General features: G+C 36.4%; 2 protein-coding genes across 4 annotated transcripts in view; one reads left to right on the top strand and one right to left on the bottom strand.

Moving 5' to 3' along the window:
• LOC107558448 (evolutionarily conserved signaling intermediate in Toll pathway, mitochondrial-like) overlaps positions 1–975 on the bottom strand; it is a 6,463-nt gene extending 5,488 nt beyond the window's left edge. For all 3 annotated transcript variants that reach the window (XM_016242111.1, XM_016242113.1, XM_016242112.1), the window contains exon 1: positions 889–975. The gene's annotated coding sequence lies outside the window, so the exon portion shown is untranslated. The remainder of the gene's footprint in view (positions 1–888) is intronic.
• A 1,450-nt stretch (positions 976–2,425) lies between these two features.
• The window catches only part of eml3 (EMAP like 3), a 38,105-nt gene continuing 24,115 nt past the window's right edge, over positions 2,426–16,415 (top strand). The window contains exon 1 of the mRNA XM_016242110.1: positions 2,426–2,811. Within this exon, the coding sequence (XP_016097596.1) occupies positions 2,787–2,811 (25 nt within the window). The 5' untranslated portion in view covers positions 2,426–2,786. The remainder of the gene's footprint in view (positions 2,812–16,415) is intronic.

Raw genomic sequence — 16,415 nt, 5'->3', positions numbered from 1 at the left:
CTCTGTCTAGCTGTCTGTCTGCCTTTCTATCTATCTCTCTCAGTCTGTCTGTCTGTCTATCTTCCTATCTGTCTGTCTATCTATCTATCTATCTATCTAAGTCTGTCTGTCTGTCTATCTATCTATCTGTCTGTTTGTCTGTCTGTCTATCTCTCTCAGTCTGTGTCTATCTATCTATCTGTCTGTCTATCTATCTATCTATATATCTGTCTGTCTGTCTGTCTGTCTCTCTCAGTCTGTCTGTCTGTCTGTCTATCTATCTACCTATCTGTCTGTCTATCTATCTATCTATCTAAGTCTGTCTGTCTGTCTGTCTATCTATCTGTCTATCTGTCTGTCTGTCTGTCTCTCTTCCTATCTGTCTGTCTATCTATCTATCTATCTATCTAAGTCTGTCTGTCTGTCTATCTATCTATCTGTCTGTTTGTCTGTCTGTCTATCTCTCTCAGTCTGTGTCTATCTATCTATCTGTCTGTCTATCTATCTATCTGTCTGTCTATCTATCTATCTGTCTGTCTATCTCTCTCAGTCTGTGTCTATCTATCTATCTATCTATCTATCTATCTATCTCTGTCAGTCAGTCAGTCAGTCTGTCTGTCTATCTATCTGTCTGTCTGTCTGTCTGTCTGTCTATCTGTCTGTCTGTCTGTCTGTCTGTCTGTCTGTCTGTCTGTCTGTCTATCTATCTATCTATCTATCTATCTATCTATGAGTAATTAGTAATATATAATGCAATATTAAACTTCAGAGTAATTAGTAATTATATAATGCAATGATAATCACTTTGTGACATTTACCATTGCATTTTTCTATACATTTAATGATGCTATAAAATAAAATATTCATATATTTCAGAGAAACGCGAAATAAGGCTTTATCAATACTCACGATCACTCAATCCACTCAGATCTCATTCTGCTGTCAAGTCTCCTTCAAACACGCAGCAGCCGGTTTTCTGGTGCGTCGTCTTTCAGCTTCCCCCCTGAAACGCCACGAGGAAAGTTACGCTCACATTGGTTCCGGGCTGGATGTGTTATGCACGACCTCAGCGCTAGATGGCAGAGAGGTATTGGATGAAAACTACAGCTGTAGCTCAGTCGTTCTTGAGACGTGGGACAAAACAGGTCCAGCAAGGGTAACTGCCATTAGCTTAAAAAAATACAAATATTTTCCATTTTAAATGTCATGAGGGATTAATAATAGAACGTATTTAACACAATTATCACCTTCAATTTAATTTTCTCATTATTATACCAAATCTGTGTTTCTTAATGTCTCTCACTACGTCTAAAACAGTGTGTCCACAGAGAAGGGTTCAATCATTCATATGCAATAAAATGGATAAAAATGTTTTTTAATGATGAAAAAGAGCTTGTTTTATCAAAAGCAACACTTAATAATATCTCCTATCAAAGCAACTTTTTAATGACACATGCATGTTTCATAAGATTTTAAAGTTGCGTCCCCACTTTTTGTCAACACCGTCAGACATTCAATAAAATGTAATAAAATCAGGGAATATGAGGGGCAGCTGTCACTCTAAAGGACCCCCTTGCCACAGTTCACCTCTGCAGCAGAGTACATCAGTGTCAGACAGGCTCTGCTAAGTTTTATAGTTTTAGAATATTTTAAATCCTAATGTTAATGTTTCCTGTGTCACAGCCATATGTCAACACCATCTTCCAATTTCTGAGGAAATTCTTTGCAATATTTAGATAATTGTATTCTCCTGAAGCAGGTTCCGTTAGCATCTAGCATCAACAGAAAATAATAAAATGGCTACTACATGAACTCCATTGGTTTTGTGAAAGAAATGCCAAATTTGTCAACACCATCATAAGATTTTGTGTTCCAATGATATATCAAAAAACTTCAATGTGACTCTTGAATAACAGCTTTATAAACAATAACATACTCACTGTTGTGTTTAATACACTAATTGACTGATTCAATGTATTTGATAGCTAAAATTACTACAAATTCAGGTTTTCGTCACCTCCGTCAGTTGAATATTTTGATAATATTTCATTATGATATTTTATATTTGTTGTGGAATTGTCGGTCACATGTGAAAGTGTAATCTGTCTGCTAACACCAGAATGTGTTTTGAAATGTTAAAAACATCTTGAATGCTGTTAAAGATCAAGTTGAAATTATATTACACAGTCCAAGGTAAAAAAATAAAAAAAAGCACATTTTGTTAAAAAAAGAGAAAAGCTGGGAGGTTGTATCAAAGCATAGCTCAGTAGCTTAGTACACATAAGATACATAAATGTAGTTTCATTTGTCTGAGTACACGGTTTTATTTTTTCAATGTTGCACCCTGTTTTGTCCCACTTCTCAAGAATGACTTGGCTGTCAAAGTTCTGTTTTTACTTCATCTTTAACCGGGGTCTAGGACGGTGAACTCAACTATACAGTACTAGCGACGGAGCGCGACTTATTTCAGTTTCGCTTCGTGCAGTTAGAAGTGCAAATCCTTGAATCTCGCGCTCTCAGTCTTAACTGTACATGGACGCGGTGCCTGGAGGAAATCCAGCCCGTGAGCTCTTGCCTCGTGCGATAGATGCACTCTCTGCTCATTTCCTGGATTCGTGATTTTACAGTTGCTACAACTTCTGCAATCCTCAGTGGCTGCTCCGCATGTGTGTGCTGTGCGAGGATCCCGCCAGCTCTTGGCAATGCTGTTGACAGCATACATGGAGATATGCGTTGCGTTTCTGCCAGTGGGATTTACTAGTATAATCCAGTATTTGACAGATCTGTAAGGAGTGTTTGACTCGGCCATGGACGGATCTACGAATAGTCTTGGTGAGTTTTGTTGATGTTTATGTCTATGTGATGTGAATATAAACGATAAACGTAAAAAGTGTATTGTTGTAGAACCAACTAACTAGTTGTAGCAAAACGCTTTGGCAACATTTCTGAGCATGAATAGGTTTTTAAACTTATTTAAGTATTTTGAAGTATGTGGCAACTTCAGGGTGTACATTAACAGTTACTGACACTATCAGACTTCCCTAGCAAAAATATATTATGGTAACCAAGTTTCCGACAACATATAGTTATGACAGTTATTGTTGTATTATAACTAAGCTGGTATTATTTGATGGTAAAACAGCATTTTAAACAAGCCTAAACTGGTTTTAGCTAGTGTCCTAGCCTGGCCAGGCAAGCTGGTTTTTAGCTGGGAAGTCTACAGTAGATAGTTGAAAAGTGCACAAAACCCCTCTAAAACCAGACAACAGGCCTGACCAGGCAGAGAGACCAATACATTATTTTAGGCTTAAGAGAGAGCACTGACATTGAAAATAAATTCAAATTAAAGAAAGATTCTAATAAATTCTTACCCATATTATTTGATTATGCTTTTTTAAAGTAACACAAGCCGTAGAAACAGTGGTGTTTTGAAGGAACCATTATTATTATTATTATTATGTTAGTCCTCTTTAGCCATTTGTGCACTATTGGATATCAAATTAATAAATAATCTATCGTTCTATACATGTTGATTGCATGTTTAAGTGTTCATATCATGCAGACTTCTGTGACATACCTACAACAACAACAACGGCCGCAGTTCATTGCGTCATTTTTGTAAAAAAAATAAATAAATTCCAAGCAATCCAAGTTTCACTTCCTCCGTTGGCTTTCATGGTTATCTCATACTGTCTCTTTCCCTACTTTTAATGTTTCTGACACTCTATGGCAAGCCATTTTAACAGTTATTTGTTAACACTGACAAGTATCTTAAATAATAAGTTATAAATAAATTAAAGTTAAATAATTAACAAGTTTAGTTAGTTTAGTAATCCAAAACTTGATAGCAACTCTTCAGCTATACTCTTCGGTACTTACTATTATTACATTTTTTTATTACATGCTGATATTTATTTATTTTGTAAATAGTCACTTTGCTAATTGCAACAAATATATTTTTCAGTTGTTGCTGGTTATAGTCCAGTTTTACTAGTACTTATTTATTGGATACTAGTACCCTGTTATCCACCCTGATACTTGCTAGTAACATTTCAACTAGAGGTCTGCGCGGGCTGTTTTTTTAGTCCCGCTCCCGCAAGGTTCTATTCCGCACCCACCCGCTCCCGCTATATATTCATTCTTTGTTCACCCGCTGTCCGCTTAGAATAATTTTCTTCCCGACCCGACCGTTCCCGCTAAATTTAGATCTCGTTTCCAGAATCTCACATTTAAATTTCCGCTACTGAAAGAAAGAGAGATAGGCTGACAAATAAAAGTGTAGTCTGCACAAAAGTGTGTATTCGTCTTGTCAAGAGTCTTGAATTTATTGACTTTGACTTGAATGTATATGAATTATCTTAAGACACAAAATTAGTTTAATATTTTATGCAACACAGTAGGAAAAAAAAGTGTCAGAGAAAATAAAAATGAACAAAAATTGTATTTCTTATTTTTATTCATCTTGTCAGGATACAATTCGTTTAACATTGACAACACAATAGGGAAAAAGTGTCGCAGAGAGAGAAAAAAAATGTAGGTCGTACAAAAATAGCCTATTAGCTATTTTTATTCGTCTTGTCAAAATACTAAATTCGTTTGACATTTTTCTGTTAACACTGTAGGAAAAGTGTCACAGAGAAAAATGAATAAATACGACATCTTTCATTTAAAATTATAGGCTAAGCAAAATATAAACAAAACCGAGTTAAAACGTCCTTCAAGGACAGCGCATCAACACTTTGCTCCATCCTTATTCTGCTCTCTCACTCATCAACAACCTGCCTATTCTGTCTGAGGGCCGTATATTTACCACAGGTACAGCCTGCTCTGAGCATCGTTATGCACATGCTACGCACAGACCACGCAAATAAAACACGTGACGTTTAAAGCATGCGTACATAACAGTCCTGAGCGCAAGCTGTACCGATGGTCAATAAGAATAAAGCGCACTTATGCTGTTCTAAATGGCCGTCGGGAACGGGATATTGTTAGACCGCCCGCTCCCGTTCAAATTACACCAGAGTTACCGACCGCTACTGCGTTTTATTCGGGAATTTAATCCCGCGGCGCAAAAAATTCGGTCGGGTCCCGCGGTTCCCGCCGGAGAGCCACGGGAATGCAGACCTCTAATTTCAACCTCACTTGTTACAACTGTGCTTTTTCTTTTTATATATACTGACTAGTCAGGATGACCACTTTATAGTTTAATGAAACACTTTACTTGTATGATTAAAAATGTTTCTATTAACAATTGGAATCCATATTCAATCACTACTAGAAAAAAACTAGAATAAATGCTTAAAATAACTATTAGTCAGATTGAAAACAATATAAGTAAGCATTGAATTACTTACTAGTATTTTAAGCGTAAGTATTAGTTGCATGAAATAGATACTAGTTATTATTAATGAGTAAATGTTTACTCGGCTTGCCATGTGCTTGGTGTCTAGACAGCTTTCTTGGTTATAATGGGAGTGTTGTATTTTGTGACATTGCTTGCAGTCTAGGTTTTCAGTGTTGAATGGGTGTCTGCAATGGTGACACCGCATGTGCATTTGTTTTGTTGGTAACATGCTGGGCCAGTGGAGAGCAGTAAATGTCATGCAGGAAGCCCTCTGGCATCATGCTTCTACCACAGATGCTTAATTTCTACCAGCTTGTCTTTCTGTGATGGGCTCTCTGTCTGTCTCAAGTGCCTCAAAGTCTGCATCATGTCAGAAGAGATGATTGCCAAAAATGTCAGATAACTGGGGCAATCACAATGATTGGCAAGTTGACACTGTGTCGAAGTGTTTGATTTTCCACATGTGCGGAAGCAGTTTGTAAATGCATAGATTTTAGGTTTGAAATTTTCGATGAGATGCAACTTATGCAACTGATGCAAGGAACTTGAATCAGAATATTAAATTATTAAAGAGTTAGTTTAGATTTACATAGTGATCTGTTTTAAATGGAACTTTGTCATGCTTTCTGAAACCTTGATATATGAATGTAAATAGTTTTGCATAGGCTTCCAAATCATGTGGAGACGTGTCAAAATGACATTTCTTTGACCTTGACAGCATTTTGAAACTCCTACATACACGCACAAAAAAAAATAGCTGTGGAAAAAAGTTTCACTCAGAAATTGCCAGTAAATTTTTACAAAGAAATTTCAAGTAACACGTTGAATTAAAGGTGAAACTTTGAAGTAGAAAAACGGCAATGGTGTTTTCTTGTAAAACGCACTCCAATAATCTTTGTTTCATTTAAAACTTCAAAAAAAAATTTTTTTTACCGTGTAGGTTGTGTACAGAGATTGTCGGACCGTTTTCAAAAATCTTAAGTTTTGAAAGATGTCAAACACACGAGTTATTCTTTCTCGCTGTGAGTTTCTTGCTAGACTTTTTTGTCTTTATGCATGTTTAATGCTTAAGTTTGTGGCATGTTTTGAGAGCATAATGTTTCTTCATAACTCACTTGACTTGACTTCTTAACAGAAACAGATCTGAATTGGTTTGGATGAAAAATTTGTTATGGAAAATTTGTATCGACTCGGTCTCATTTGTTTCTGTTTATCCCGTAGAGTCAAATAAATGTAACTGACGAAAATGTTTGGTGAAACGCAAGAAAACCTCCCAGCTAGTTAATATTTTTTCTTCTTCAAATAAACTCTGGAGGATGTTGTATCAAGTTTTCTCTTGCTCTTTGTCTCATTGTGGGAGGTGATAATTTGTGTTTGTGAGTAAGAAGGAAGATGCAGGGGCGGACAGTGCCGTACAGGAAGTTCCACTGTAGCCATGAGCAATGCGACGCAACACTTACAGGAAAGAGAGCAGCGAGAGGTGGGCGAACTGAAGTGGAGAAGTATCACACAGAGCTTATGATACTTTCATTTATTATATCATGGCTCAAAGTGAAAACAAACATACTAATATTAGATTTTGTGCAAGGCCAGATTTATCTCAAGGTTTGTTGAAATTGTTTTGCATAATCATTGATTGGTAGTGGATACCAAATGCTTCACAGACTTGGTTGAGCTAAGTTGTTTTAGCTTTAACTGTGGTTTAACTGTTTAAACCACAGTTGAAATGCACTCACTCATCAGTGTTTAATTTATTTTTTGTGTTTTAACATCTTTATTTTATTTGGGCTTGCAGATTCTGCATGCACGTTTGCTTGGGAATCACAGTTACTGTGCAATTGCACTTGACCTGGCCTTCTTTTGCGCCACAATGAACCAGAATCTTTCTTTGGTCGTTGTTGGGTATATGAATGAAAATTACACATTAATTGCACATTAAAAATGTACACAATAAGGTCATGTGACGACGTGAAGTGACGTGACGTGTGGCCAATTATGGTGTCCGTTATTCAGAATTTGTGCTCTGCATTTAAACCATCCAAGTGCACACACACCCCGTGAACACCCACCCGGAGCAGTGGGCAGCCATTTTTGCTGCGGCGCAGTTGGGGGTTCGTGGTTATTGAAGGAGGAAGAGAGTTCATTCCCCCACCTACAATTCCTGCCGGTACTGAGACTCGAACTTCGGGTTACAAGTCCGACTCTCTAACCATTAGGCCATGACTGCCCCCATTATGACAATAATATAGTCATGTATGCATTGCATAATGCATAGTGTTTCTCATACTATTTTACAGTATGCTAGTGTTTACAGTATGCAGTAAGCAATACTAGTATTTGATCCTGAACATTACCTCAAGGGTCTTAGGTAAGATTATCTTGAATTAGGTTGGAAACGCACTGGCTTAAAGTAATTTTTTTGCATTACTATAAATTCGGATTGTAATGTCTATATTTAGTGAAGGGTTGTGAAATGAGATATGAGATGTTTATAAGATGTTTCTTTTGTGCAAACAAGATTGAATTAGTGCTCTGCATTTAACCCATCCAAAGTGCACACACACAGCAGTGAACACACACAAACCGTGAACACCCACCCGGAGCAGTGGGCAGCCATTTTTGCTGCGGCGCAGTTGGGGGTTCGTGGTTATTGAAGGAGGAAGAGAGTTCATTCCCCCACCTACAATTCCTGCCGGTACTGAGACTCGAACTTCGGGTTACAAGTCCGACTCTCTAACCATTAGGCCATGACTGCCCCCATTATGACAATAATATAGTCATGTATGTATTGCATAATGCATAGTGTTTCTCATACTATTTTACAGTATGCTAGTGTTTACAGTATGCAGTAAGCAATACTAGTATTTGATCCTGAACATTACCTCAAGGGTCTTAGGTAAGATTATCTTGAATTAGGTTGGAAACGCACTGGCTTAAAGTAATTTTTTTGCATTACTATAAATTCGGATTGTAATGTCTATATTTAGTGAAGGGTTGTGAAATGAGATATGAGATGTTTATAAGATGTTTCTTTTGTGCAAACAAGATTTTTTCGTTGTTTAGAATGACTTGATAGCTTGATAAACACATTTTTGCATATGGTTTGCATTAACGAGTATGTGAGAGCAGAAGATTTAGGGAAACGGACGGGGAATAAGGGAATGTAATTTGGGACATGGGTTGGCTTTGACGTTCTTTAAACCATCCAAGTGCACACACACCCCGTGAACACCCACCCGGAGCAGTGGGCAGCCATTTTTGCTGCGGCGCAGTTGGGGGTTCGTGGTTATTGAAGGAGGAAGAGAGTTAATTCCCCCACCTACAATTCCTGCCGGTACTGAGACTCGAACTTCGGGTTACAAGTCCGACTCTCTAACCATTAGGCCATGACTGCCCCCATTATGACAATAATATAGTCATGTATGTATTGCATAATGCATAGTGTTTCTCATACTATTTTACAGTATGCTAGTGTTTACAGTATGCAGTAAGCAATACTAGTATTTGATCCTGAACATTACCTCAAGGGTCTTAGGTAAGATTATCTTGAATTAGGTTGGAAACGCACTGGCTTAAAGTAATTTTTTTGCATTACTATAAATTCGGATTGTAATGTCTATATTTAGTGAAGGGTTGTGAAATGAGATATGAGATGTTTATAAGATGTTTCTTTTGTGCAAACAAGATTTTTTCGTTGTTTAGAATGACTTGATAGCTTGATAAACACATTTTTGCATATGGTTTGCATTAACGAGAATGTGAGAGCAGAAGATTTAGGGAAACGGACGGGGAATAAGGGAATGTAATTTGGGACATGGGTTGGCTTTGACGTTGAAAGAAACCATGCAGGCCAAATCCAGATTGGTTTCTCTTTCTTGAATTTACAAATCTGATGTTGTGCCTGCATCTCTGCAGTTATTTTCCTCTGTCACTTCTCTCTCATATCAACGTGACTCTAAATGTACTCAATGTTCTCAATGTTTCCGGCAAAATAAGTACACTTTGTTCATAAAGTTTTACAGACTGTATGCTTCTCTGGTCCTGCAAGTCTCACTGGACTCATTTCATTGGTCTCAGACTCCACCTATCTGAAGATTTTCAGAATGATACAGAATGTAGAGACACAGTCTCTCACATTTATTAAATGAATATTAAGGGTTTGCATTGTGCAAGTGTTAGGATTATTATCTTAACAGAAACTGACGGGAAAATTCTACTAGTGAAAAAATATTTTTATTAACTAAATGTTAATGTTAAATGTCATTTATCATTTTTTTATTATTATTATTAAATATGATTTCGGTTTAGCTTTAATTTGTTTTTATTTCAGTTTTAATTAGTTTTACTTTAGTAATTAAATTTAAACTTATTTATTTCAGTTAATTGACAAGGGAACGTTTCAGATTTTCTAATTAAACATTTTTAGTTTTTTTATTTTATTTCAGCTTTATTTCAATAGTTTTATTTTTTATATGTTTAGTTTAAAAAATGGCAAATGTGAGTGAAAGAAAAATTCTTCCTCACCTAAAGGCTCATTTGCAAACTTTCATATGTAGAGAGAAAACGAAAGAGAAAACTAAAAAAAAACCCACATGAACACAAACCACTAATTGATACCTCATGAGCACAGGAGTGCATTTGGCCTGCTCACATCACTGCCTGATGGATGTGGCTCAAGAGCACAACCGACAGACCTATATGAACTGACTGATCTTTGGCCAACATTTTAAAACCCTGGTCACTTTTAGATTTAGACTTCTGCAGTTTTAGAAGCCAGAAGCATGAGGACAATTAAGTTATCTTTGTCCTCATGCTTCTGGTTTCTAAAACGACAATACTCTAAATTCATGAAGGCCAATTAAAGTCTTTTTTACGGTCTGTTACTATTTCCGCCGTTCTCGCCTACTCTTTTCTCAAATGGCAGACAGACTGTGCCACATAATCGTGGCCTTGTTAGTGCCAGCATTCCCAGCCCACCGGCATTTTCGGCATTGCTGTGTACATGCTGGCTTGATTTTAATAGGTGCAATCAAAAAAACAATGCCTTATAATTTCTTTTATGAGTGCTTCTTGACCACCATAGCAGCAAGGCATTTAGTACTTGGAGGACTACTGTTGGATAGTCATGCAGAATTTTACATAAACGGACACCAAATTGAAACACTGTTTTTTGCTGTTGAAATGCAGTGATTTATGTCACATCTGAGCTTTTTAGGTTTGCGAACTGGATTTATTAGTGTTGCATACTAAGGCATGCATGACTGTCATTGCTCATACTTAGGGTTAGTGATTTAACCAAACCCCAGTTATTAAACTTGGGCTGAACTTGCACAGTTTATGCTATGGACATATATGATTGGACAGCTTGTTGTGAGCTGTTACTTTTCTGAGTTTTCAAACTTGATTTTTCTCATGGTGGATAAAAAATGGGTAAAAAAAATCCCATAGACTGACATTGATATAGGGACTAAAGCCATATCTTAGAACAAGAATATCATATAGGCAACTTTACACAGCCAAGTTAAGGCTGCTCTGTGTCTGCTCAAAATTCTGCATGAGGATGTAATGCTGCATAAAAGCCAGATTAAATTATGTCTGCTTTGACCCACCTCAACCCCTAGTATCAATGTATAGAGTTATAACTGCTGTGTAAATGCATTTATGCCACCTCTGAGCAGCATTTAAGTTTGTGTAAAGACACCTAAATACCACATGCACTGTAAATTCAGCATTCGACACTTGGGATGGGCTCTTCTGACTTGGGCCAATAAATAACAAATGAGTAACCACCCAAAATACCTTAGCAATAGGGTTGGGTATCGTTTTTTTTTTTCGATACCGGTGCCAAATCAATACTTTTAAAATAGTTCTGGTGCCTAAACGGTGCCTGAACTGATACTTACTTTAAAAAAAATTCCCCAAAACATTATGGATTGGCCATTAGCATTATAAACACATGATGTCTGTTTCATTCATACTGGAGGCTAGAGGGCGCCCTCGCACATAAATTGACATGTCTCATGACTAGTGGTCGACCGATATATCTGCCTATATTTGGCATTTTTCAAATATCGGCATCGACCGATAAGTTTTTCTGCTTGGCCGATGTGTTCGAGGCAGGACTTTTATTTTGACGGCGCTGAGAATGACAGCGCCAGAGCACACAGTGCTCACATTCTCCCTCTTCATTGTTTGCTGTCGTCGTTTAACAATTCTGCCTAATACAGATAGAAGTCTGTCTAATAATCAGATAGAACTTTTGAACAAATAAATAAAAAAGTATACAAAAAGTATTATAACGTTTGCTTTTATATTATTAGTAACAGAAAGGCAAACATTATAATACTTTCGATTACAGTCGATCCGTGCGAATTGAATCCGGACAGGAGGAGAGTTCAGCTTCACTGGAAACGCGTGATCAACTTTAAAATAGTGATTTCAAACTATGCTGATTTATGCAATTGCGCACTGTCATATTCGTGTCATTTTTACTGCGTGCTGCATGTAAAATGAGTGTTACCTTGACTTTAATTGAAAAAATATGATTCCCAATGCACACAAACGTCCCAGATTACCGAGTGCCCTATTGGTTACAGTGTTTACTTACTTTACTTACTTTTTGTTTATATTTTAAAATATTTCTTTATTTGTGAAAAATACTGTAATAGAATTATAGAATCAGGAAGTTGTCATGTAAAGTATAAGTATGTTTATTTTACACATTTATTTTTAATATAATTCATTTTCAAATGATTTCAAGTTTCTCAAACGTTAATTAAAATAAATTAAAATAATAATTAAAATAAAATATATACTTATATATATCGGCTTTATATTGGCCACCCTGCTCTCTAAGATATCGACATCGGCATAGGCTGTCAAAAAAACAGTATCGGTCTACCACTAGCCCATATTACAGTAACGGGAACTGCAAGTAGAGTTTTAGCACTGTAGCATATTGAACTTTGCAGAAAACACTGTTAACACTTGTTACCAACAACATTCTTTACTTTTTATTTTTTTGAGGGAACAAAATGCTGTAGTGAACTATTGTACTATTGCAACTATTGTAATACTGTAGAGACCGATGCTGTAAGACAGATACTGTAAATTACACACAACAGTAAGTAGCATTTTACATCTGTCTGAAATTAGACGGTTTCAACAGTTTATAGCTACAGTTTGGGGTTTAAGCTCCGTTTTTTGTAGATTAATTGTACTAGTTGTTGGATTTCCTATCCTTTTTTTGTTGTTTTTTTTCCTCTGGGTTCTATTTTCTACATAATATTTACAGTATTAATAATATGCATGCAATATTTTATTTCTGATTCATGTTAATTTTATTCATTGGAGAATCATAACACATTTCACTGTATGTTGTGCTGCATGGTTGTATGTGTGTGAGATCAACAGAATATGAATGTAAAATACATTTCATGATGATCAAGTACTAGTTACACTTCTGGCTTTGTGTTGTTTTTTCCTTGACAGTTTTTGAAAATTGTGTGGGTCGTTTATTTATTTTTTATTATTCTTGTATTTTTTTTTGTAAAAATGTGTCACATAAATCAAATCAAAAATAATAGTTCTGTAGCTCACTTATAAAACTTTCTATAATTTCTGGTTGTTATTAAAGGAAATACTCTGTGTTTAAAAACTGATTTTGGTATCAGCGTGGAATGTTATGGCATCTTGGCGGGTCTGCATTACAATTATCCCTGCTATTTTAACGTGAACGTGGTTTGATCATATCTTTAAGATCTTTTGATTCTTTCTTGTGCATGTATCTGCCTGCCTTCAGAGACTGTTGGGCCACTTGGAGTTCAGCCAGAGGTTGATCTAGATGTAAATATACTGTAGATCTGTTGCCACATCCTTGTTCATTCCGTGTTGATCTGTGTAAAATTAGTTGAAACGTCAGACTAAATCATCCATGCAGCCCTGTAGTTGGCAAGTATTTGTAGTTTTGTATAACTTCCATTGTTTAACCCCTTTGTAATGTAAAATCTTCTAGAAAAGTGCTATTTAAAGGACTTGTCCACTCAAAATGAAAGCTGGTTATATGGAAAGACATATAGGTTTGAAACAATGTGAGAGTGAGTAAATAATGACAGTAGGGCTGCACGATTAATCGAATGCGATTGTCATGCGCATTTTGTTAAAAAAGCCGGTTCTGTAATCAGCAGGAAATCATCATCACGTGATTTCAGATGGAGCAGAATTTACTACACATAGCCGTAGTTCACTGACAAGTTACGCAAAAAAAATCGCAGACGATTTTATTGCGCGATAATGACAGCTGTTTGCATAGCTTCTCAGTGAACTACGGCTCTGTGAAGTAAATGCTGCTCCATCTGAAAGCATGTGAAAATACCACATTTAATAACATATTTTTACTCCAAAGTCACTTCATAACGTCAGTCGAGTGTTTGAAATAAATCCTTCTGTGAGATGATGTGGCTTCTACACAGAATAAGGCACGCAACATATTTCATAGTATTTAAGCAGTGATAAAGGCATTGCATTATAAATCTACTTTATTTTAATGAAAATTATAATAATAATAATAATTCAGATAAACCGTATATTGCCGTAGCGTGTGTTTATTAGTCACGTTGAATCAATGAAAGCAGTTGAATCTTCTGTTTATTCAGCTGCAGCGATAGGCATTTACTGGGTTTCTTCTGCGAGGCGTATTTGGAGTTTCAGCGCGAGAGCGCCCTCTGGCCTTTGGATGGAGATTTACTGCTGATCACAGAACCGTGCTTCATTGAAAGATACGCATGACAATCGCAGCTTCTGTCGAATTGCGATCTCGATTCCATTTCGATTTGTCGTGCAGCCCTAAATGACAGAACTGTAATTTTGGGGTAAACTGTTCCTTTCAGGCAAATAGTGTTATTTTGTCCACAGATGTAACTCATCACCATCTGCAGTCATAAATGAAAGTTATTTAATAAAAACAGGGCTATTAAATGATTTGTAGCATTCATAGTGCATCATTAATCTCAGGTTGTTTCAGTAGATTCACTTTTAGTCCATATTTGTGGGCGCTGTGCACTCATAGCACTTTGGCCCTGTTTAAATCTGTTTGGTGTATTTGTGGTTTTGGCCTCTGGTTGGTCTTGTGAAACCGAAAAATATGTTCGCTGGAAGAGAGCGTCCCACATCTTCAATAAACCCATTGTGGGAAGAAAGCAGAGGAGTCAAGGTTCTCATCCAGAGGCATTGAATAGCCCCGTTAATGAGGCTCTGTGTGTGAGAGAGAAAGAGAATGTTATAGTTTAGGCTTCATTTTTGTTCCTATCTGAATGAGCACAGAATGCATTTGTGGTTCAGGAAGTCTGGACCTTTGGTTATGGGCACGTCCTGTTGTATTTCAAAGAACTTGAGCCAATCATTTGCAGCAGCAGCATGCCTAAATAAAATGGGTCACGCGTCACCTTGCTTTGTAAAAGCTAAATTCATATCTGACTGAAATCTGGTTTATATCGTGTCAGACTATAATTTAGTTTAATTATCAAAGGAGTGTTTTTTTTAAATTTGGAATCTCTCAGAAAATTATTTAGGCTACGTGTATACAAGTGCGTTTTCGTTTTAAAATGCGTAACTTTTGCTATGGTTACGCCTGTCGTTTACACTACTCCGGCGTTTTCGACCTCGACTTTAGAAGACCCTGTTTTAGAAGACCAAAGCGGAGACTTTTGAAAACAATGGCATGGCTGCCCACATTCGCTCTGCGTATATTTGACGACCGTGTAAACAATAACATCATGCTCATTGTTGTACCTGCATGAATGGTCATGTGACATGCGTTTTCAGTTGTGTGAAAGGCATATTTAAAAAAAAAATGTCTGTGGTATTAAACTTCTCATATGCCACTGTTATTAGTAATAGCCTATAACTTCTAATGCCAACTGCCAAGTATGACACTTACGTATTAATACAATTTATGAACGCACATAGAAAAGAGAGAAATATTTTTTCTTTTGTTATAATTTATTTTATTTATTTATTAATGTTTTTACACATATCTATTTACTCAGAGTCTGCTGACAATTCATAAAACTATTTCCACATAAGTTATTTTTTTAAGAGTTGCTACTCTGTGTGACGACAGATCCTCTCAATCCTGAACTTCAGACTGAGGCTACGTTTACACTAGTGCATTTTCGTTTTAAACTGCATAACTTTTGCTACGGTTATGACTACTCTGGTGGACTACTCTGGTAAAATGCTGCAGACACCATTTTAGTTTGAAAATTCTGGGCTTGCGTTTCAGTGTAAACGGACCAAAACAGAGACTTTGAGCATGGCTGCCAACATTCGCTCTGCGTATCTTTGACGACCGTGTAAACAATAACATCATGCTCATTGTTGTACCTGCATGAATGGTCATGTGACATGCGTTTTCAGTTGTGTGGACTAAGATCGTTTCTGAAACGCAGTGAAAATGCCAGTGTAGACATGGATCGTTTTCATTTTAAAATGCCGCTTTAAAACGAAAACGCATTAGTGTAAACGTAACCTTAGATTTCTCCCTCAGTTTGTAAAAATGTAAACAAAAATCATAACAACAGTACAGTGCACCTACGGTCAAAGTTCATAGGCAAAGGTATTGCACCAGAATAAACGTTAAAATAATAGATTTAAGTTTTATGTTCATATAAGACTAGTGTGATAAAATCACTTACTAGTTACTAGTTTGCATGGTGCATGCAAATATAACAGAATGTAACTATCTATAAAGTACTGAGAAATTCAATCACAGGATTTGATAATTCAGTTTGTTTTTTTAGACAAATTTAGACAATTTTACTCAATAGTCTTTTTTTATGTGGAATAATATTGTATAAGCATCTATAAGCTTCTTTTAAACCTCCTGAAATGTTTGTTTTACTGTAAATATAATTTCTGCTTGTTTAAACACAAAATGATGGGAAACCTGAACTTGTTATCTGTGGTACTCTACAAAATGCTGTAGATGCTGTCAATAGGGTTTAAATTGCATTAAAGATGCAACATTCTTTTAAAGGATTTGTTAGGGGTGCTCCGATTGATCGGCTACCGATCACTATTGGCCGATAATCAC

Source organism: Sinocyclocheilus grahami, unplaced genomic scaffold (assembly GCF_001515645.1).
Source record: "Sinocyclocheilus grahami isolate Dianchi unplaced genomic scaffold, SAMN03320097.WGS_v1.1 scaffold645.1, whole genome shotgun sequence".
NCBI classification, from domain to species: domain Eukaryota; kingdom Metazoa; phylum Chordata; class Actinopteri; order Cypriniformes; family Cyprinidae; genus Sinocyclocheilus; species Sinocyclocheilus grahami.
The sequence above is the reverse complement of the archived record's forward strand: the minus strand, read 5'-3'. Positions and strand labels throughout refer to the sequence as shown.